Source organism: Geotrypetes seraphini, chromosome 2 (assembly GCF_902459505.1).
Source record: "Geotrypetes seraphini chromosome 2, aGeoSer1.1, whole genome shotgun sequence".
NCBI classification, from domain to species: Eukaryota; Metazoa; Chordata; class Amphibia; order Gymnophiona; family Dermophiidae; genus Geotrypetes; species Geotrypetes seraphini.
The window spans coordinates 316,604,439-316,627,603 of record NC_047085.1 but is presented as its reverse complement, the minus strand read 5'-3'; the positions used below and the strand labels follow the sequence as shown (position 1 = coordinate 316,627,603).

The window sequence follows — 23,165 nt, the reverse complement described above, 5'->3', positions numbered from 1 at the left end:
GATGCATGGTCTTCATCATAAGACGTTTGGGGACAGACTTAAAGATCTCAATATGTATACTTTAGAGGAGAGACAGGAGAGGGGAGATATGATAGAAATGTTTAAATACCTACGTGGTGTAAATGCACATTTGAAAGGAAGCTCTTGAATGAGAGGGCATAGGATGAAGTTAAGAGGTGATAGGTTCAGGAGTAATCTAAGGAAATACCTTTTAACAGAAAGGGTGGTAGATGCGTAGAACAGTCTCCTGGAAGAAGTGGTGGAGACAGAGACTGTGTCTGAATTCAAGAAAGCCTGGAATAGTCACGTGGGATCTCTTAGAGAGAGGAAGAGATAATGGTTACTGCAGATGGGCAGACTAGATGGGCCATTTGGCCTTTATCTGCCATCATGTTTCTATGTAATATTGCAGAGGGTCTACACAGGTTCAGTGCTGTCATGGTTATTTTTAATGACATCGATCCATTCGTGGTACGTGCCTTGAAGGTGAATGAGTTAGCAGAAGCAGCAATGCCTACAGACATGAATATATAGAGAGAAATGGAGAAACAGAAGAGCCAGACTGTATTTCCAGAAGATAACAAGAGTCCCTGCCTCTCCATCCACCTCGTCCACATCAGCCACCCATGAGGAGGCACCCCCTTCATCTCCTCCTATTCCTGCACCTCATATGGAACATGATGATGAGGATGGAGACACCGCCTAAATAAGTACTGTAATATGTTTAACATTACTGTATTAAATGTTACAGTACTGTATATGAATACTGTATTGTATATGGACCATGCTTTAATGGGATTACAGTATAGTATATGCTTGTATGTACATAGTCAGTTCTATGTACAGTCTCCCCTACCTAGCTCGGTCAAACCTGCAATTTCTGTAATATTGATGTAAACCTGCCCGCTTTGCAGACAGTTAAGAATCGCTGTAACTTCACGGCTGACTGCGGCAAATCACTGTAATTTATCGGAATTCAGCCTGCAATTTTCAGTCAAAAATTCTTCAAATTATGCTGTAAACCTTCTTCTAATTTTGTAAACCTACTTCCAATTTTGTTGTAAATCTGCTATTCAATGTTGTAAATCTGCTTCTAATTTTGTAAACCTACCTCTAATTTTGTTGTAAATCTGCTACTCAATTCAAATTATGCTGTAAATCTTCTTCTAATTTTGTAAACCTACTTCCAATTTTGTTGTAAATCTGCTATTCAATGCTGTAAATCTGCTTCTAATTTTGTAAACCTACCTCTAATTTTGTTGTAAATCTGCTACTCAATGCAGATCATTTGCTAATTGATGTAAACCGCCTAGAACTCACTGGGTATGGCGGTATATAAGAATAAAGAATAATAATAATAATAATAATACCGTACAGTACAATCTAAGAACTACAAAACATAACTTCTTTAAAAAAAAAAAAATTCAATACCAATGATAAGTTTTATTTGCAATTTCACAGTATTTGCGAGGGCTATACCACAAACCCTACAAATATAGCAAAAAATTATTTGTGATTTTTGGTATTCACGGACTGTCTTTGACCCTAACCCCCACGAATATGGAGGGAGACGTGTACGCTGAAAACCATTTCCATGAAGTTGATAATTATGTTCACAATTGTGTTGAGAGGCTGCTGTAAACTGTATTTGAATCTGCATTGTTCTATAGGTTCTGTGTGGTATTTAATATTTATGTTCTTTTATTATTGGTGTATAGTTTTGAGATGATGTACACTGCCACAGGTATTTCCGTGGAGAAGGCAGTCTATGAATTTCAGACAATAAATTAAAAACAAAACAAAACATTAAACTACTTATTACAAAGTGTACAGTGGTGGCTATTATTTGCAAACCTTGGATATGTTCACTTACCTGAAAAGTACAAATAATTCCTGAAAACATACATCATGGAATTCTTTATTGTGAATAATAGACTTTTTAAATTTAATTAAATTTAATCCCCCCTTCCCACTTTTATAAAACCGTAGCACGGTTTTTAGCGCCGGCCGTTGTGGTAACAACTCTGATCCTCATAGAAATTCTATGAGCGTCAGACTGTTACTGCTGCGGCCGGTGCTAAAAACAACGCTTTGGTTTTGTAAAAGCGGGGGGTTAATGCAGAGTTTATATACCGCTGAATCATCACACTGGCTTTGAAGCGGTTTACAAATAAAAACTAAACTTGTACAATAGCCAAAAATCTAATCAGGTACTTTAAATCATTTTCCTCTCTGTCCCAATGGGCTCACAGTCTAACTTTTTTATGTTAAAAGTTCTCGACTCTGTGGGTGGACTAGTAGGATGTGTCAATTATAGTGGTAGATTTTTATTTTTTCCAAACTTTATAAACTACTAGTGACCAAATTATGCAGTTTCGCATGCTGAATCTAAAGCTATCTTCAGAAACTGTTTAAAGAGAGTCTTACCTACATCAAAATACAGTTGAAATGTGTAGAAATTATGGGGTCCTTTTACTAAGGCGCACTAACAGATTTAGCACATGCTAAATCGGCTAGTGCACCTTAGCAAAAGAGGGGGTAAATAATATTTATTTGTATGCACAAATAGTCTGAACTACATGTGTAGCCACATAATTGTCTTTAAATGTCATTTCTGAAGTTAATTTAGGCCCTTTTTTACTAAGCAGCGATAGAGGTTCTTACTGTGGCCCAGGGCGCTAAATACTCCAAACGTTCATAGACATTCTATGAGCATTGGAGCTAGAGAATGACATGGTGACAAAATTCATCACCGTTCCCGTCCCCGCGGATAACCGCGGGAAATAATCCCATGTCATTTTCTAGTGTCTGTTTCAACCTCGGTCCTTCTACACCAGCATTCTTCAAAGCAAAGCTTGTGGGTCAGTGGTTGTGCCCAATTATACTCTGATTCTTATGTGAGCCAAGGATAATGAAGCCATTGTGACATCACTGATGTGATTGGTTCTTTAGGCATTGGTGGAATGAGGCATTATGACAACACAATATCTGTTCTGGATACCAGAGACTGTCATTCTGTAGTGTCTATTTCAACCTCAGTCCTTCTACACCAGCATTCTTCAAAGCAAAGCTTGAGGGTCAGTGGTTGTGGCCATTCTTACTCTGATTCTTCCCTCTCTCCTTAAAGAATGACATGAAGATGGTTTCCCGCGGTTATCCGCGGGGACGGGGACGGTGATGAATTTTGTCACCGTATCATTCTCTAATTGGAGCAGCATTATTTATTTAATTATTTATTTATTCCATTTTCTATACCGTTCTCCCAGGGGAGCTCAGAACGGTTTACATGAATTTATTCAGGTACTCAAGCAGTACTCAAGCATTTAATGCTCTGGGCCTTGGTAGAAACCTCTTTTTCTGCTTAGTAAAAAGGGGGTTATAGTATTTAACAAAATCCAACAAAGAGGCCATGTTGAACCCCAACACAGAAATCTACATACATTCTTAAATTTTTCAGATTCTTTCCTTTCAGATTATGCTTGGAAATTTAGTCATGTGCAATGCAAACATATAAAAACTATTTTCAAAACAGTTAGGCCTTCTTTTACTAAATCAGCGCGTGCGCTAACCGCTAACGCGTCCATAGGATAACATGCACACGTTAGCATTTAGCGCATGCTAAAAAGCATAGCACACCTTAGTAAAAGAGGGAGTTAGATATACTTCTGTACTTTGTGTACTTTTGTATAATTTCTTAGAAACTCCAGGTAGGTAAACATGTTACATAAAATCTAAAGCTGGTTCTTGATTTTCCACATGAAATTGTACCATTTTCTCTAATGCTTTTTTAAACTATGGCATTTCCAAAATTGACATTTCAAACAATGCTGGGAATATTTCTGTTCTTGGCATTCAACTACTATGATTTCACAAATTCCAGATACTACAGCATATATCCAAACTTCTTGTAAATAAAGTGTAAATATAATGTATTGTGCTCAGTGCTTCCACCTAACATAAGATGATAACATAGTAACATAGTAACATAGTAGATGACGGCAGATAAAGACCCGAATGGTCCATCTAGTCTGCCCAACCTGATTCAATTTAAATTTTTTTTTTTTAAATTTTTTCTTCTTAGCTATTTCTGGGCAAGAATCCAAAGCTTTACCCGGTACTGTGCTTGGGTTCCAACTGCCAAAATCTCTGTTAAGACTTACTCCAGCCCATCTATACCCTCCCAGCCATTGAAGCCCTCCCCAGCCCATCCTCCACCAAACGGCCATATACAGACACAAACCGTTCAAGTCTGCCCAGTACTGGCCTTAGTTCAATATTTAATCTTATTTTTTGATTCTAGACTCTTTGTGTTCATCCCACGCTTCTATGAACTCAGTCACAGTTTTACTCTCCACCACCTCTCTCGGGAGCGCATTCCAGGCATCCACCACCCTCTCCGTAAAGTAGAATTTCCTAACATTGTTTTTGAATCTACCACCCCTCAACCTCAAATTATGTCCTCTGGTTTTACCATTTTCCTTTCTCTGAAAAAGATTTTGTTCTACGTTAATACCCTTCAAGTATTTGAACGTCTGAATCATATCTCCCCTGTCTCTCCTTTCCTCTAGGGTATACATATTCAGGGCTTCCAGTCTCTCCTCATACGTCTTCTGGCGCAAGCCTCCTATCATTTTCGTCGCCCTCCTCTGGACTGCCTCAAGTCTTCTTACGTCCTTCGCCAGATACGGTCTCCAAAATTGAACACAATATTCCAAGTGGGGCCTTACCAATGACCTGTACAGGGGCATCAACACCTTCTTCCTTCTACTGACTACGCCTCTCTTTATACAGCCCAGCATCCTTCTGGCAGCAGCCACTGCCTTGTCACACTGTTTTTTCACCTTTAGATCTTTGGACACTATCACCCCAAGGTCCCTCTCCCCGTCCGTGCATATCAGCTTCTCTCCTCCCAGCATATACGGTTCCTTCCTATTATTAATCCCCAAATGCATTACTCTGCATTTCTTTGCATTGAATTTTAGTTGCCAGACATTAGACCATTCCTCTAACTTTTGCAGATCCTCTTTCATCTTTTCCACTCCCTCTTCGGTGTCTACTCTGTTACAAATCTTGGTATCATCTGCAAAAAGGCACACTTTTCCTTCTATCCCTTCAGCAATGTCACTCACAAACATATTGAACAGGATTGGCCCCAGCACTGATCCCTGAGGGACTCCACTACTCACCTTTCCTTCCTTTGAACGACTTCCATTATCCACCACCCTTTGACGTCTGTCCGACAGCCAGTTTCTGACCCAGTTCACCACTTTGGGTCCTAACTTCAGCCCTTCAAGTTTGTTCAACAGCCTCCTATGAGGAACTGTATCAAAGGCTTTGCTGAAATCCAAGTAAATTACATCTAGCATATGTCCTCGATCCAGCTCTCTGGTCACCCAATCAAAAAATTCAATCAGATTCGTTTGACACGATTTACCTTTTGTAAAGCCATGTTGCCTCGGATCCTGTAACCCATTAGATTCAAGGAAGTACACAATCCTTTCTTTCAGCAAAACTTCCATTATTTTTCCAACAACTGAAGTGAGGCTCACCGGCCTGTAGTTTCCTGCTTCATCCCTGTGACCACTTTTATGAAAAGGGACCACATCCGCTCTCCTCCAATCCCCAGGAATCACTCCCGTCTCCAGAGATTTGTTGAACAAGTCTTTAATAGGACTCGCCAGAACCTCTCTGAGCTCCCTTAGTATCCTGGGATGGATCCCGTCTGGTCCCATTGCTTTGTCCACCTTCAGTTTTTCAAGTTGCTCATAAACACCCTCCTCCGTGAACGGCGCAGAATCTACTCCATTTTCCCGTGTAACTTTGCTAGACAATCTCGGTCCTTCTCCAGGATTTTCTTCTGTGAACACAGAACAGAAGTATTTGTTTAGCACATTCGCTTTCTCCACATCACTTTCCACATATTGGTTCCCAGCATCTTTTAGCCTAGCAATTCCTTTTTTTCATCTTCCTCCTTTCACTAATATATCTGAAAAAATTTTTGTCGCCCTTTTTTACATTTTTAGCCATTTGTTCTTCCGCCTGTGCTTTCGCCAGACGTATCTCTCTCTTGGCTTCTTTCAGTTTCACCTTGTAGTCCTTTCTGCTCTCCTCGTCTTGGTTTTTTTTATATTTCACGAACGCCAACTCTTTCGCCTTTATTTTCTCAGCCACTAGGTTGGAGAACCATATCGGCTTCCTTTTTCTCTTGTTTCTATTGATTTTCTTCACATAAAGGTCCGTAGTCATTTTTATCGCTCCTTTCAGCTTAGACCACTGTCTTTCCACTTCTCTTATGTCCTCCCATCCTAACAGCTCTTTCTTCAGGTACTCTCCCATAGCATTAAAGTCCGTACGTTTGAAATCTAGGACTTTAAGTATCGTGCGGCCGCTGTTTAGCTGTTATAGCTGTTATATCAAACCAAACCGTTTGATGATCGCTACTACCCAGGTGAGCACCCACTCGAACATTAGAGATACTCTCTACATTTGTGAGGACCAGATCCAATATCGCTTTTTCCCCTGTGGGTTCCGTCACCATTTGTCTGAGCAGAGCCTCTTGAAAGGCATCCACAATCTCCCTACTTCTTTCCGATTCTGCAGACGGAACATTCCAGTCCGCATCCGGCAGGTTGAAATCTCCCAGCAGCAGAACCTCCTCTTTCCTTCCAAACTTTTGGATATCCACAATCAGATCCTTATCAATTTGCTGCGATTGAGTCGGAGGTCTGTAGACTACACCCACGTAGATAGAAGTTCCATCTTCTCTTTTCAGAGCAATCCATATAGCTTCTTCCTCTCCCCAGGTCCCTTGCATTTCGGTCGCTTGGATATTGATCTTTACATAGAGAGCTACTCCTCCACCTTTATGACCATCTCTGTCCTTCCTAAAAAGATTATATCCCGGTATGTTTGCATCCCATCCATGTGATTCACTGAACCATGTCTCTGTGATAGCGACAATATCTAGATCTGCCTCTAACATCAGGGCTTGCAGATCATGAACTTTGTTGCTTAGACTGCGAGCATTTGTGGTCATCACTTTCCAGCTATTTTTCAGCGATAATCTCCTTTTTCGTATGGATTTTTGTTTCGTTTCACTTTCCGTTGTAATACTAAGAAATGAGTTGCTGATATTGCTTGTGTTGCAGTCTTTACTACTATCACATCTTTTCTTTTGCCGGGGGTGGTCTCTATAATTGTCCTTCGTACTTACACCGCCCCCACCTTCTAGTTTAAATGCCTAGAAAAATATTGTCTAAATTTCTCTGCAAGGTTTCTTTTTCCTGCTGTAGTAATATGTAGCCCATCAGTGCAATATAGCTTCTTGTCCTTCAATGTATTTCCCCATCCTCCTATGTACCTGAAGCCTTCTTGATGACACCAGGCTCTGAGCCATCTATTAAAGTCCTCTGTGTTTTTCACTCTTTGCTCCCCCTTTCCATATGCAGGCAGTATTTCAGAAAAAGCTAAAGTCTTTACAAAAGGTTTCACGCCCTCACCAAGCTCCCGAAAAGCTTTCTGTGCTGCAAGTGTGGAGTTGTTGGCCAGGTCATTTGTTCCCAGATGGATGACAACATCAGTGTTAAAATCCTTAGTTTCTTCCTTCATTATAGTCTGTATTTACCTGGAACTCCTGGTAGCTGAGGATCCTGGAAGACATTTCACTATTTTGGTCTCCTCGCCTTGTGTTCCTCTGATGATGGAATCCCCCAACAGTAATAGTTTTCTGTTTTTGGCCTTTTTATTTGTGCTTAGGATGCGCTTGCTCTCTTGAGTTACCTTCATTGGTTCCAGTCCCACCTCCCTTCTGTTTTCTTGAGTATCGCAGTGCACTAGTGGAGCGAAGGAATTCTGTAGAGGTAATATTAGTGAAGGTGGATGTTTCTGTGTTACATGTCGCAGTCTTCCTGAGCCTACTGTGACCCATTTATTCCTGGGCTGTTTTATTCTTTGAGGTAGAGGTGGTAAGTTGGTATGATTTTGTGGAGTGATGGAAGCTGCTTTAATTGTATTCAATTCCTGTTTAAGCAGACTAACTGATCAAACACATAAATGCTCTTATACTTGGCAGAGAAGGTAATTCTTCAGTGTACTTATCTTTTCATGCGGTTTCTCATTGAGTTCTTTCATATGCTGCTGCTGTCAGGTCCTGTCTTCTTCTCCAAAATAACTAAATCGTGCAAACAAGTGCGCGAACCAGTGACTCCTTTCACCGGCTCGCTGTACAAAATGTGCTGTGCTCTATTCCAAAGAAGTCAATCAGTAAAGTCCTTTTAATTAAAATCTTTTCTGTCTTTAGTCTGCTTCAGATGTGACCGAGGTGGAAGCACTGAGTACAATACAATATATTATACTTTATTTACAAGAAGTTTAGATATATGTTGTAGTAACTGCCATCTCCAAAATTGAAACATAGTAGGATGTGGTGGATCGTTTGGTAGCTGATCACAGACCAAGAATTCTACCATGTTGCATTTCCATATTTCTGAATTGCTTATACAGTGTGTGTGTGTATATATATATATACACATATATATATAAAATATCTATCTATATCTATCTATCTATATAAATAAAATATATATCCCATGCTATAAATGCCAGTGTGTTTAGTTAGTAGAGATAAAATAATACCTGAATCAGGTGGGTTGTATGAAGCACATATATGATAACAGAAGAATCTTTTAATGTGTATACCTGTTTATTTTTTCCTTTATCCAGGTACGCTGAAGATGAAAAGAAGCTTGAGTTTGCAAGAAGCCGCTGACCCTAATTTCAGGCCGTTAGTAGTAATAGAACTAGCAAAGGATGCCAAAGAAGAGACCAAAGAATGGCTTATAAGAAGGATTATGGACAAAAAGAGAGATGGAGGTATGCATCATGGTCCTCGCTTACAGATTTGAAATGCAAGGAAGAAACAGTTTGTACAGATTAGCAGGTTTTACTATTCAAAATTTCCTGCCAGATCCATAGAATCAGTGGGCACACCTGTCCAAAGCCAAAGCCTTCTAGAAAAATTAAACCCTTTGTGAAGTACAAAAACATCCTACAACCTTTATGTCCAGGATGGGTCTAAATGTGATCAGGGGCTTCATTTTTTTTTTTTTTACCTGCAAATACAATTTGTGACCAGCTTGGTGGCTTCATGTGGAAGATTTGGGTTCGATTTTGTGTTTAGATTGTTGTCTTCTTGAGCTAGTTGGGGATGTTGCAGAGGCAGCATTCACAATCCCCCCCAGAGTGATAACACTAGGTAGAGCTGCCATTTATGATTTCAGGGTTCCTGACCAAGGACAGGCTCTGTGATGACTGAGCTAAAGTAAGATGAGAGGAAATATTAAAGGGGGGGGGGGTGAAATATCCAGGTAGTTTCAAATGAAGGTTCAAGGCATTGACTCCAGCTCTGGACCCCATGTGTTCGAAAGTACAAAGGAACAGGAAGAAAGTAATTTGAGAAATAAATATTTTTTGGGAAATTATGGTGGGATATGAGATCTATCATTGTATTTCCCTGTTTTTCTGTCTTTGTTAGTAATATGCAAATCAAGTTTATCTAATCTAATCTAATCCTTAGGTTTGTATACCGCATCATCTCCACGTTCATTGTGGATTTCCTGAAAACCTGACTGGCAAGGGGGTAAAAACACTGCCTTAGACTGCCTGCATTTTATTCAAGACACACTAATAATAATAGCTTTATTTATATCCCGTCATACCTTTCAGTTCAAGACGGTTTGCAACAAGAGGGGCTACATGAATGCAGCGAAGTTACATTATGAGGATGAAGTAGGAGAAAACAAACAGATGTATAACATAATTATATATAACCGGAGGTAGGAGCATGTAAGTAGACATAGAGGAGATCGTTTGAGGAATTTTAAACAAGTTTGTCAAATAAATGGGGTTTTCAGTGATCTTCTGTATGATTGGTATGACGATGCGTTAAGGAGTAAGTTGCTTAGAGTATTGTTTCAGATTCCTGCTGGGAAGGAAAGTGTCTTGTCGAGGAATCTTTTGAATTTGCATCCTTTAGTAGTCGGAAAGGCGAGTAATAATGTTCTGCGTGAGAAGTGGAATTTGTCTTGAAGAACAAAGTGTTTCAGAACGTAGGTGGGTACAGAGCCAAATATTGTTTTGAAGCATAGGCGATCAAATTTGAAAATTATTCTGGCCCTGACTGGTAGCCAATGCAGTTTTTTGAAATATGGAATGATGTGGTCGGAGTTTTTCAGGTCAAAAATCAGTTGTATGGCTGTGTTTTGGATTGTTCTCAGTCTTTTAGTAGGTTTTTTTAGGATCCTAGGTAAATGATGTTGCAGTAGTCCAGCGAGCTTAGGATTAGTGATTGTACTAACAGTCTAAATGATGCGAAGTCGAAGTATGGTTTTATCGTACGTAGTTTCCATAGTAGATAAGCATTTTTTTACTAAGATGTTGGTGTGGTCATCAAATATCAGTTGCTGATCTAAGGTACCTCCTAGGTTTTTTTTTTATAGTGGAGTTAATAGGAAAGTTTCTCCTTTGTAAGCTGATTGATGGTTATTTGTATTTGTTCATTGGGGTGGCCATGAATATTTTAGTTTTTTCAGGATTTAGTTTTAGTTTGAAGTTTTTTTGTTCATTGATCTACATGATCAATGACAGATGACATGAAGTGCCTGGTTTCGGTTGATAGTGTAGAGAAGGGGATGATGATTGTGATGTCATCAGCGTATATGTACGTTTGGAGATTTAGTTTGGATAGTTCATGGCCTAGTGTAGACATGTATAGATTGAACAGGGTAGGCGATAGTTGGGAGCCTTGCGGGAAACCACAGGAGTTGGTCCATTATTGGGAGTAGACTTGTTCACTGATGACCTGGTAGGATCGGTTTTTCAGGAAGCCTTTGAACCATTTTAACACGTGACCAGAGATGCCTATGGCATCTAGACTGCTTAGTAGTATGTCATGGTCTACAAGGTCGAACACACTGCCTTTTGAGGCAGTGAACTAATGAAAGAGCTTATCAGCATATTTTTGGGGGATAATGTTAATAAAGCAGATTTTCAGTCTTGCTGTTCCATAAAGTAAGAGAAACAACCCCCTATATTACTAGAAGGAGACACTAATATGCATAGAAACGGTATTGTTATCAATTGCATACTAAGCTGTAAAACTGCAGGAAGACCTTAGGAAATTGGAAGACCGGGTGTCCAAATGGCAGATGAAATTTAATGTGGACAAATGCAAAGTGATGCACATTGGGAAGAATAATCCAAATTATAGTTATCGGATGCTAGGGACCAATTTGGGGGTCAATTCTCAAGAAAAGGATCTGGGTGTCATCATAGACAATATGCTGAAGCCTTCCGCCCAATGTGCGTTGGTGGCCAAGAAGGCAAACAGGATACTAGGAATTATTAGAAAAGGCATGGTTAACAAGACTAAGAATGTTATAATGCCTCTTTATCGCTCAATGGTGTAACCTCATCTTGAGTATTGCGAACAGTTCTAGTCTCCGTATCTCAAAAAAGATATAGCAGTTCTAGAAAAAGTTCAAAGAAGAACGACCAAGATGATAAAGGGAATGGAACTTCTCTTGTATGAGGAAAGACTAGAGAGGTCAGGGCTCTTCAGTTTGGAAAAGAGACTGCTAAGGGGGGATATGATTGAAGTCTACAAATCTTGAGTGGTGTAGAACAGGTACAAGTGGATCGATTTTTTTTTTTTTTTACTGCATCAAGATTTACAAAGATTAGAGGACACTCAATGAAGTTACAGAGTAATACTTTTAAAACCAATAGTAGGAAATATTTTTTTACTTAGAGAATATTTAAGCTCTGGAACGTATTGCCATAGGAAATGGTAAGAGCTTTTAATATAGCTGGTTTTAAAAAAGGTTTGGACAATTTCCTGGAGGAAAAGTCCATAGTCTGCTATTGAGACAGACATGGGACAGTAGCATGGAATGCTGTTACTATTTAGTTTTTTGTCAGATGCTTCTGACTTAGCTTTTCCTCTGTGAAGATGGGTTATTGGTCTGACTCAGTAAGGCTATGCTTATGTTCTTAAACTGATCAGGAAACACTCCCACTTCATCTATGATATTTTTAAAAATATTTTAATAAAATAATAAAATAAAGTTGCATGTATGATCACAGTTTTTCTGTCTTGTTTAGCAAGCTATCCCAGCCAGATGTGTTCTAAATCTACCAGAAAGCTAAATCTCGTATACTTTATTGAACAAATATATTAGGTTTACTCACATTTAGCAGTTCTTTCTCAGAGCTTTGTTCCCATGGGCTCAGATTTCTTGGTTCCAGAATGTGGGTTTAGTAGATAGGATAAGAAATTGAGAAGCAGGAGAATAGTCCAGTAAATTAAGAAGGTTTCAAGGCTGGGGGTTGATGCATCCCTGCATGTGCTCAGATAGCTCATAAGGCCTTCTCTCTAAACAAAGAGTTTTACAAGGTTAAGGGAAGGGCAGAGTCAGAGGCCAATAGGAACAGAGTTTGACACCAGGTAGCTCAGGAATTAAAGGTGAACCAGAAGTGAGATAAAGGATTCAAGCTTAGGTGAGAGTAGGGAGGAGGTGGTCTTAGGAGAAAGACCACTGGCAGAGAAGCTTTTACAGGTAAGCAGGAGTGACTGCAGCACAACGCCTGCCTCACATATCCTGGAAAGAAGTAGCTATAGCAATAAAGTTTTGTGTAATTACTGAATTGCATAAGGCATATCTTGGAGTTCTTTCACAACCAGGGTAAGGCTGCCAGGGGCATTACAACAGTAGTGAACATGCAGCATTAAATACATTCTATTAAAAAACGACAGAGTAGACAGAAGTAGTGAGGGAAATTCTGTTCTATAAAGGGGACCTAAGGCACTCCAATATAAATAAGTAAAGTTTAGGTGCGATGATTTATACCAGCCATAGATCAAGTAAATTATAGTATTCTATAATGTACATATGTAACTGTATGTCCTGCCCACATTTTCCAGACATCACCCATATATATACTCACCTTTGGAAATCATCACATTTAGGTGCCCTGTTATAGAATTTCGCATAGCCAGAATTTTGGCATTTTTATATGTATGTGCACACATATTCATGTGTATATCGGTATTCTGGTCATTTACATGCATTCTTGATTCCTAAATGTTGGCATCCCTTTATAGAATTACCCCTCTATATGTTAAGGATTCTATATTCGGTGGGAAATGCTACATTCTGAAATACGGTATATACTTGAATATAAACCGAGGTGACTTTTTTTCTTCCCCCAAAAAAGGAGGAATAAAGGATGACTCGAATATAAACCGATATTAGAAATTTGGATGATCCTGGTGACCCAATCTACAAAAACTTGGGAATATTCACTGCTTTTTTTCTAGGCTAAGCAGCATAAAATCTGTTATATTTTTGGGCTCTTCCCAAATAATTGTGACCTGGATTTGGCCATTGCTGGAAACAAGATATTGGGCTTGATAGACCTTCAGTCTGTCCCAATATGGCAACTTTTATGTTCTTAATTAAGAGAATAGGCAACAAGATCTGATGTTTCTTTCCACGTTTACTACCGTGTTTCCCCGAAAATAAGACAGGGTCTTATATTAATTTGTGTTCCAAAAAACACACTAGGGCTTAATTTCTGGGAATGTCTTATATTTTTTCATGTACAACAATCATCTCTCCCTTCCTCTCTCCAATCCCAATTCTTCCTCTTTCCTTTCTTCCCTCCCTCCCCCCGTGCAGCATCTTTCCTTGCCTCTCACCCATCCACTTGTGCAGCAGCTCCTGAGGCCTCCAAAAACAGAGGCAGCGCTCTGAATGGGCTGCTTTGCTGCCTTCCCCACCGGGGCCTTCCCTATGCCACGTGTCTTCCCTCTGCCATGTCGCTGATGATGTCATCAGTGACACAGCAGAGGGAAGGCTCCAGCAGGGAAGGCAGTGAAGCAACCCGTTCAGAGCACTGCTGCTGTTTTTGGAGTCCTCGGGAGCTGTTGCATAAGGGGATGGTTGAGAGGCGAGGAAAGATGCTGCACATGGGGGGAGGGAGAGGAAGAATTGGGGTGGAGGAGAGGAAGGGAGAGATAATTGGAAAATCAGGCAGCTCTAGTGTCAGGGATGGAGTCAGGGAATGTCGGGGTGGCTTCAGGGGTCAATCTTAATAAGGGCTTATATTAGGAGCATCTTTAAAAATCATGCTAGGGCTTATTTTCAGGGTAGGTTTTATTTTCGGGGAAACAGGGTAGGAGTACAGTACTCCCCCAAAATTCATTCGGGTTCCGTTCTAGGAACCCCTGCGAATTTCAAAAAACCGCAAATGTGGTTTTTCGCCTGTCAAAAGGCAGGGGAGGCAGGAGAAGGCAGCTGGAGCATCGGCGAGCGAAGAAAAAAAAACTCATGGTCTGCTCCGACCGCCTCTTCCTGTAGTACTGTTGGGCTACACCAATCAGGAGATGCTTTGACACGCAGCTCTTGATTGGTGTAGCCCGAGTTTACTACAGGAAGAGGCGGTCGGAGCAGACCGTGAATGAACGAGTCTGCGATTTGCCAACCACAAATTTGCGGGGGAACACTGTATAAAAAACAGACCTGAATTCTATAATTACAAACACTGATTTGCACTGAGGGATGATCACCTAAGAGTAAACAATTAATAAAACTTAAACGAATTGGGGAACAAAATCTTGCTGTACATCAAAGCAATTTCCTAGGAAACAATAGGAAAATTGAGTTGTTTTGATAGTTATTCAGTATTTCACAGCACAGGACCTCCTAAGTATGGACTTCTTTTAAAGACTTCTGTTTTTTTTAAGTGTAATGGATGCTACCCCACTTCCTCTTTGTCCTTCTACTCACAAGCAAGTTCCTTTTCATTATAAACCATTCAGACATTTACACAGGCATGGAATTAGAAATTAGATATTCCCCTCCCTCAGCCAGCATTGTGCTTACTGTTGGTACTGAAGAAACTTGCTGCTGAATACCAGAATACCTATCTTCCATACAGGCTCGTGATGTTAACATCGGCGCCGCTATCCTCTGTGCAGTCCTTCTCATATTATATTGTACCTGTATCCTGTCCCAACATGCGTTGATTGTACCATCCCTTTAATTGTATCTTCATTCGCTGATGTACCAATATTCGCTGATAGCACAGTCCTTCTTATATTATATCGTACCTATATCCTGTCCCAAATATGCACTGATTGTCCAGCCCACTTAATTGTATCTTCTTTCGCTGATTGTAACAACTTTCGCTGTTTGTCCAGCCCTTCTTTATTGTAAACCGCCTCGAACTACTACGGCTTTGGCGGTATATAAGAAATAAATTATTATTATTATTATTATAAACACAGGCAAATTAGATGTAGATAGTGATAAAGCAAGCCAAGAAAAAAATTGAAATAAAAGCTTAATAACAAAATATTTCAAATACATTACGAACAAAAAACCTGCTATGGAATCAGTTGGGTCATTAGAAGATCAGGGAATGAAACAGGCACTCAGAGAGGAAAAGGCTGCAGCTGAAAACTACAGTGGAGGATGTTGGAGAGATAACTAGTGCCGGAACCAGTCTTTCTAGGTTACAAATCAGAGGAACAGAAACAAATCAGGGTAAGTCTGGAAGAGTGTGAATAAACATGTGGATAACGGGAAACAGGACATTAGTGTATTTAAATTTACAGAAAGCTTTTGGCAAAGTCCCTTATGAAAGACTTCTGTGGAAATTAAAAAGCCATGAGATAGGAGGCTATGTTCTGTTGTGCTTTAGGAACTAGTTATAAGATGGAAAACGCAGATTCAGTCGCTGGTGCTGAGTACAAGAAGGAGCGTGCACAGGCGGTCAGAGCTAGAGGAGAAGTCGGGGAAGCTTTGAAACCTTTGCACAGGAGGCAGGAGAGCCGAAGACTCGGGGAAGCGGCGAGAGTACGCTCCGCCCACCCCCTACACGTCAGAGGCAGCGCCGGACTCCCCCTTGAAAAGGGGAGGAGCCAACGCGGCACACAGTCGCTGGTGCCGAGTACAAGAAGGAGCGTGCACAGGCGGTCAGAGCTAGAGGAGAAGTCGGGGAAGCTTTGAAACCTTTGCACAGGAGGCAGGAGAGCCGAAGACTCGGGGAAGCGGCGAGAGTACGCTCCGCCCACCCCCTACATGTCAGAGGCAGCACCGGACTCCCCCTTAAAAAGGGGAGGAGCCAACGGCGCCCAGCCGTTTGGCGCGTGGCGAAGGTGCGCGGTAAAGGCGCTCGCCTTAGCGAGAGCGCCTTTGCGAAGGACCTTGCAAGGGATGAGCGCTACTCTCAAGAACACCAGAGGAGAACAGACCGGTAAGGAACCGACAAGCACAGAAGATAAGAAGAGACAGACACAAAAGAAACCAACCCGCACATACAATCAAGGTGAGGTAGAGCAGAGACAGCACACACGAGAGAGACAACAAGGTAAGCAACACAAGGAAGCAGCAGACAAGGGACACAAGCACACAAAGGCACAGGCACTGTAACACAAACAGACTCACTCAAATAGGAAGCCTGCAGTCAGGAAGTCAGAAGGTAAGGGGGAGGTAGGATCAGTAGGAAAAAGAGCAGCAGTAGGTCACAACAAATCACTCAGACAACCCACGAGTGAAGCACGAAATGGAAGCCCAAGGAAGTCAGAAGATGAGCTTTCCTGTCTTCTGTATCGACTGCAATATGTATGACTACCTCCCTTCGGGGATCCAGGCATACATTTGTGATCGATGCATGGAGATGGATAGCTTGAAATGTCAGGTAAGACTATTGGAGGGAACAGTGATGGAACTCGAAGACAGAATCCGAGCACAGGAGAAGATTCTAGTGGAGTACAGCCCAAACGACGAGGTCAAGGATCTAGAAATGTTCATAGAGGAAGCCCATCAGCACCACTTAGAGATCCCAGGGCTGGAAAACTGTACTCAGGAAACCCATGTGAGGAGAGAAGACACCCATGCAAACACAGAAGAAAACGAAGACGAGGTAGGAGACAACCGCACACCAGGAGGAATAGTGAGAGCACAGGAAGATGTCCCCCCATCCAAAGAACAGGAAACAATTTCAAGAGTATCATTGGAGGAAGATGACTGGCCCTACTCCAAGGACGTGGACCTACGCCCCCCAAGGAACTCCCGAATAAAGAAGATGGGGATCATCGTAGGCGACTCCATTATACGACACGTGGACAGCCACACCGCAGGAGGAAGAGAGGACAGAGTCGTCACCTGTCTGCCTGGAGCAAGAGTAAAGGATGTGACCAACAGGATCTCCAGGATCATAGATGGCGCAGGGGGAGTGGACACTGCTGTGCTTATCCACGTGGGAACAAATGATGTGAGCGGGCGGAAGTATGACAGGGAAGAGATGAAGGGCCAGCTCCGCTCACTCGGAAGACAACTGAAGATCAGGGAGGTGATTTCTCTGAAATCCTCCCTGTACCAAGAGCAGATGGAAAGAGACAAGGGGAATTGCAAGTGATCAACGCCTGGATGAGACGATGGTGCGAAGACGAAGGCTTTGACTTCGTGCGCAACTGGACGGCGTTCTGGAGAAAAAGCAAGTACTACAGAAGGGATGGACTACACCTCAACAAGGAAGGAGCAAGAGTTTTGGCAGGCAACATGAAGAAAGCAATAGAGAAGGCTTTAAACTGAAGGACAGGGGAAAGCTGACAGTCGACCACCGGTCGATGGCACGGACAACAGGATGCCCCGACGTAGGAACAAAGGACTACTACTCATACACAAGAGAGGTCGACCTCACAGCCAACAAAGGAGAACAAGCAGGAAGGGACAACTCAGACACAGGAGGGGATGACCACACAGCAAACATGGGAGATAACACAGGAGCAGTAAAGGATACCGTAAATGAAACTGTAAGGACAGCCAAGAGTAGAAGGTCCAAAAAGGTAACACGAAGGGAACTTAGATGTATGTATACAAATGCTAGAAGTCTAGGAAACAAAATGGGAGAACTAGAGACGATAGCAAGATATGAGAACATGGATATCATTGGCATAACAGAAACATGGTGGAATGAAGAAAACAAATGGGACACAGTACTACAGGGATACAAACTATATAGAAGGGATCGAGAAGGGCAGAAAGGTGGAGGTATTGCCCTATATGTTAAGGAAGGAATAGATTCTGTTGGAATGATTACAACAGACAGGAAAGAGAAGCTGGAGTCCCTCTGGATCAAAATTCCTGGTCACAATGGCGCAGATACAAAAATTGGCCTTTACTATCGTCCCCCAGGACAGGCGGAAGACACTGACTCAGAAATGATGGAGGAAATCAAACAAGTATGCAAGACAGGCAATGTAGTTATATTGGGAGACTTCAATCTCCCAGGAATAGACTGGAAACTAGGAGCCTCCAACTGCGGCAAGGAGGCCAAGTTCCTGGAGGTGCTAGGGGATTGCTTCCTGGAGCAAATGGTAAAAGAGCCGACAAGAGGCGACGCCACCTTGGACTTGGTCCTAAATGGTCTCACGAGACCGATAACAGAAGTAGAAGTCATGGTTCCACTGGGAACGAGTGATCACAATGTAATCAACTTTAAACTTGACATCGGGAAAGGGAAACATGCCAAAACCTTAACCACCACCTTAAACTTTAAAAAGGGTAAATACGATTGCATGAGAGCCATGGTAACAAAACGACTCGAGAAGATGGTGGACAAACTTGAAACAGTAGATCAGGCATGGTGCCTATTGAAAAATACTATTGCAGAAGCACAAGATCTCTACATTCCGAGGATTTCCAAAGATCGGAGAACTAAAGGCAAAGGAGAACCGGCATGGCTTACCATACAGGTGAAGGAAGCCATAAAAGAAAAGAAGGACTCTTTCAAAAAATGGAAATGCACGAAGACAACCGAAGCCTGGAACAAACATAAAGATAAACAGAAGAAATGTCACAAGGCGGTGAGGGATGCAAAACAGGACTATGAGGAAAAAATAGCCTGGGAGGCCAAAAACTTCAAGCCCTTCTTTAGATAAGTGAAAGGGAAAAAACCTGCAAAAGAGGCAGTGGGACCCCTGGACGACAAGGGAAGAAAGGGTACATCAAGGAAGATAAACAAATCGCAGACAAACTAAATTCCTTCTTTGCGTCCGTCTTTACGAAGGAGGACACCTCAACAATACCTGAAGCGGAGAAACTGTTTATAGGAGAAATAGAGGACAGCCTCACCACAGTTGAAGTGAACTTAGATCAGATATACTACCAGATCGACAAACTTAAAAGTGACAAATCCCCTGGACCGGATGAAATTCACCCGAGAGTCTTGAAGGAATTGAAGGTTGAAATCGGAGAGTTATTGCAAAAACTTGCAAACCTGTCAATCAGAACTGGTCAGATACCAGATGACTGGAGGAAAGCGAACGTCACACCAATTTTCAAAAAAGGATCGAGAGGAGAACCGGGCAACTATAGACCTGTGAGTCTTACGTCTGTCCCCGGCAAGATGATTGAATCACTGATCAAGGATAGCATAGTTCAGCACTTGGACACACACGACTTGATGAAACCCAGTCAACATGGATTTAGGAAAGGGAAATCGTGTTTGACGAATTTACTCCAATTCTTTGAGACCGTGAACGAGCAAATTGATAGTGGAAAGCCGGTGGACATAATATACTTGGACTTCCAGAAAGCGTTCGACAAAGTTCCACACGAAAGACTTCTCAGGAAACTACAAAGCCATGGCATAGAGGGAGATATACAAAGATGGATAGGCAAATGGCTGGATAACAGGAAGCAGAGAGTGGGCATTAATGGGAAGTTCTCTGACTGGGAGAAAGTGACTAGTGGTGTACCCCAGGGCTCGGTACTTGGGCCGATCCTTTTTAATATTTATATCAATGACCTGGAAAACGGAACATCCAGTGAGATCATCAAGTTTGCAGATGACACAAAACTCTGCCGGGCAATCAGATCGCAGAAGGATAGTGAGGAACTCCAGAGCGATTTGTGTCGGTTAGAAAAATGGGCGGAGAAATGGCAGATGAAGTTCAACGTGGAGAAATGCAAGGTAATGCATTTAGGCAGTAAGAATAAGGAATACGAGTACAGAATGTCAGGTACAACTCTGGGAAAAAGTGAACAAGAAAGGGACCTGGGTGTACTGATAGATAGGACCCTGAAGCCGTCGGCACAATGCGCGGCAGCGGCAAAGAAGGCAAATAGAATGTTGGGCATGATAAAGAAAGGAATCTCGAGTAGATCGGAGAAAGTTATAATGCCGCTTTATAGGGCAATGGTCAGACCCCACTTGGAATACTGCGTCCAACATTGGTCTCCCTACCTAAAGAAGGATATAAAACTGCTGGAGAGGGTGCAGAGACGAGCAACTAAACTAGTAAAGGGTATGGAGAAACTGGAATATGAGGATCGACTTAAAACACTGGGATTGTTCTCCCTTGAGAAAAGGAGACTGCGTGGGGATATGATCGAGACCTTCAAAATACTGAAAGGAATCGACAAAATAGAGCAGAGAAGATTATTTACATTGTCCAATTTGACACGGACACGAGAACATGAAATGAAGCTAAGGGGGGACAAGTTCAGGACTAATATCAGGAAGTTCTGCTTCACACAGAGAGTGGTTGACATCTGGAATACTCTCCCAGAGGAGATTATTGCGGAATCGACAGTCCTAGGCTTCAAAAGCAAACTAGATGCATATCTCCTTGAGAGAGGCATATAAAGATATGGTTGGCTATAAAATAAATTAATCTACCGCAGCAAGAGGAATATAATAAATCTTCACACAAAAAAGTATTCCAATATGTACCCACTACTACAGAGGAGTGAAATGTGAGATAAGTATATATTTATAAAAGGAGAAAAGACCTCAGTTTCTTCCAGGGAAAGAAAAACGTTCACCTGGAGGACCTCTATGTCTGCCACATTCAACTATAGGCAGCATAGGAAAAAACATCCTTGGTCAAAAACTCCATTATAAGATTATATCTGAAAAACTGTTATATCTGCAGTTCAGAACATCAATAATCACTTATCTCTTTGATTCACTGTCCTCCAGGTGGGAACTGAATCCAAACGGTTCAATTGATATTTCACCACGTTGACTTTCTTCCAAACATGGGAAAGGATATATATATAAGACTCTTATAGGAGTCTTATATATATATCCTTTCCCATGTTTGGAAGAAAGTCAACGTGGTGAAATATCAATTGAACCGTTTGGATTCAGTTCCCACCTGGAGGACAGTGAATCAAAGAGATAAGTGATTATTGATGTTCTGAACTGCAGATTAACAGTTTTTCAGATATAATCTTATAATGGAGTTTTTGACCAAGGATGTTTTTTCCTATGCTGCCTATAGTTGAATGTGGCAGACATAGAGGTCCTCCAGGTGAACGTTTTTCTTTCCCTGGAAGAAACTGAGGTCTTTTCTCCTTTTATAAATATATACTTATCTCACATTTCACTCCTCTGTAGTAGTGGGTACATATTGGAATACTTTTTTGTGTGAAGATTGGCTATAAAATAAGCCAGGTGTATACCTGGCAGGGCCTCCGCGTGTGCGGATCGCCGGACTTGATGGACCGAAGGTCTGATCTGGAGATGGCGCTTCTTATGTTCTTATGTTCAAAGTGGGGTTAAATGGACAATATTCTTGTCTTGCAAAACACTCATAAACCACGTTACTCGCTATCCAAGGTTTGACTGTACCGTGTTTCCCTGAAAATAAGACCTATGACCAGAAGCCAAGAAGCTTATCTAGAGAAATCTAGAACTGTTAAAATAGCAGTCAGAAACACCAAACTCCGGATGGAAGAAAATTTAGCTAGGAATATTAAAAAAGGGGATATATCCTTCTTCAGGTATGTTAGTGATAGAAAGAGGAATACAGACGGGATAGTGCGCCTGAGGAAACCCGACGGCAACTTTGCAGAATCGGACTCCGATAAAGCCGAACTACTGAACAAATACTTCTGCTCAGTCTTTACCTGTGAGGTACTGGGATCCGGTCCATAGCTGCAAACAAGGGAGAACTCAGAAGACTCGTTCAGGAATTTTGAATTTTCCACTAGCAGCATCTACCAAGAATTGTCAAGGCTCAAAGTGAATAAAGCCATGGGACTGGATAAATTGCACCCCAGAGTGCTTAGGGAATTGAGAGATGTCCTGGCAGAGCCATTAGCTGCACTCTTCAATCTTTCTCTGAGCACGGGAAAAGTTCCATTAGATTGGAAAACAGCTAACGTCATTCCGCTCCACAAAAAGGGATGCAGGTTAGAGACTGCAAATTACAGACCAGTAAGTCTCATGTCAATAGTATGTAAACTTATGGAAACATTGATTAAACACAAATTAGATACGATTCTGGATGATGAGAGACTGAGGGATCCCCACCAGCATGGATTTACAAGGGGGAGATCCTGCCAATCCAACCTAATCAGCTTTTTTGACTGGGTAACAAAACAACTAGACAAGGGAGAGTCCCTAGATGTAGTGTATCTAGACTTCAGTAAGGCTTTTGATAGCGTCCCACACCGTAGACTTTTGAACAAGATGAGTTAGTTGGGGCTAGGAGAAATATTAACTGCATGGGTTAAGGACTGGCTCAATGACAGACATCAAAGGGTGGTGGTAAACGGTACTCCCTCTGAAAAGTCGGAAGTACACAGTGGAGTACTGCAGGGCTCGGTTCTGGGTCCAATCCTATTTAATATCTTCATACGAGATCTGTCTTAGGGACTTTGGGGTAAAATTGCATTATTTGCCGATGATGCTAAATTATGCAACATAATGGGCGGAGGTACCGTGCCCGACACTATGACACAAGACATACTTTTACTGGAGCACTGGTCTACTATTTGGCAGCTGAATTTTAATGCCAAGAAGTGTAAAGTTATGCACCTTGGTAGCAGAAACCCATGCAGGACCTACACTCTGAATGGTGAGACCTTAACTAGAACTGTTGCAGAACGGGACCTGGGAGTAATCATTAGTGAATATATGAAGACAGCCAATCAAGTGGAGAAAGCCTCATCCAAGGCTAGACAAATGCTGGGTTGCATCCAGAGAAGTATTATCAGCCGTAAGCCCGAAGTGGTAATGCCGCTGTACAGATCGATGGTGAGACCACATCTGGAATACTATGTGCAATTTTGAGGCCACATTATCAG

The 23,165-nt window shown here is 41.7% G+C and overlaps 1 protein-coding gene across 4 annotated transcripts in view; it reads left to right on the top strand.

The window, feature by feature from the left end:
• The window catches only part of ANO10 (anoctamin 10), a 392,133-nt gene that overhangs the window by 4,831 nt on the left and 364,137 nt on the right, over nucleotides 1-23,165 (top strand). For all 4 annotated transcript variants that reach the window (XM_033930080.1, XM_033930082.1, XM_033930083.1 and 1 more), the window contains exon 2: nucleotides 8,722-8,871. In XM_033930080.1, coding sequence (XP_033785971.1) covers nucleotides 8,733-8,871 — 139 coding nt within the window. In that variant the 5' untranslated portion in view covers nucleotides 8,722-8,732. The remainder of the gene's footprint in view (nucleotides 1-8,721; nucleotides 8,872-23,165) is intronic.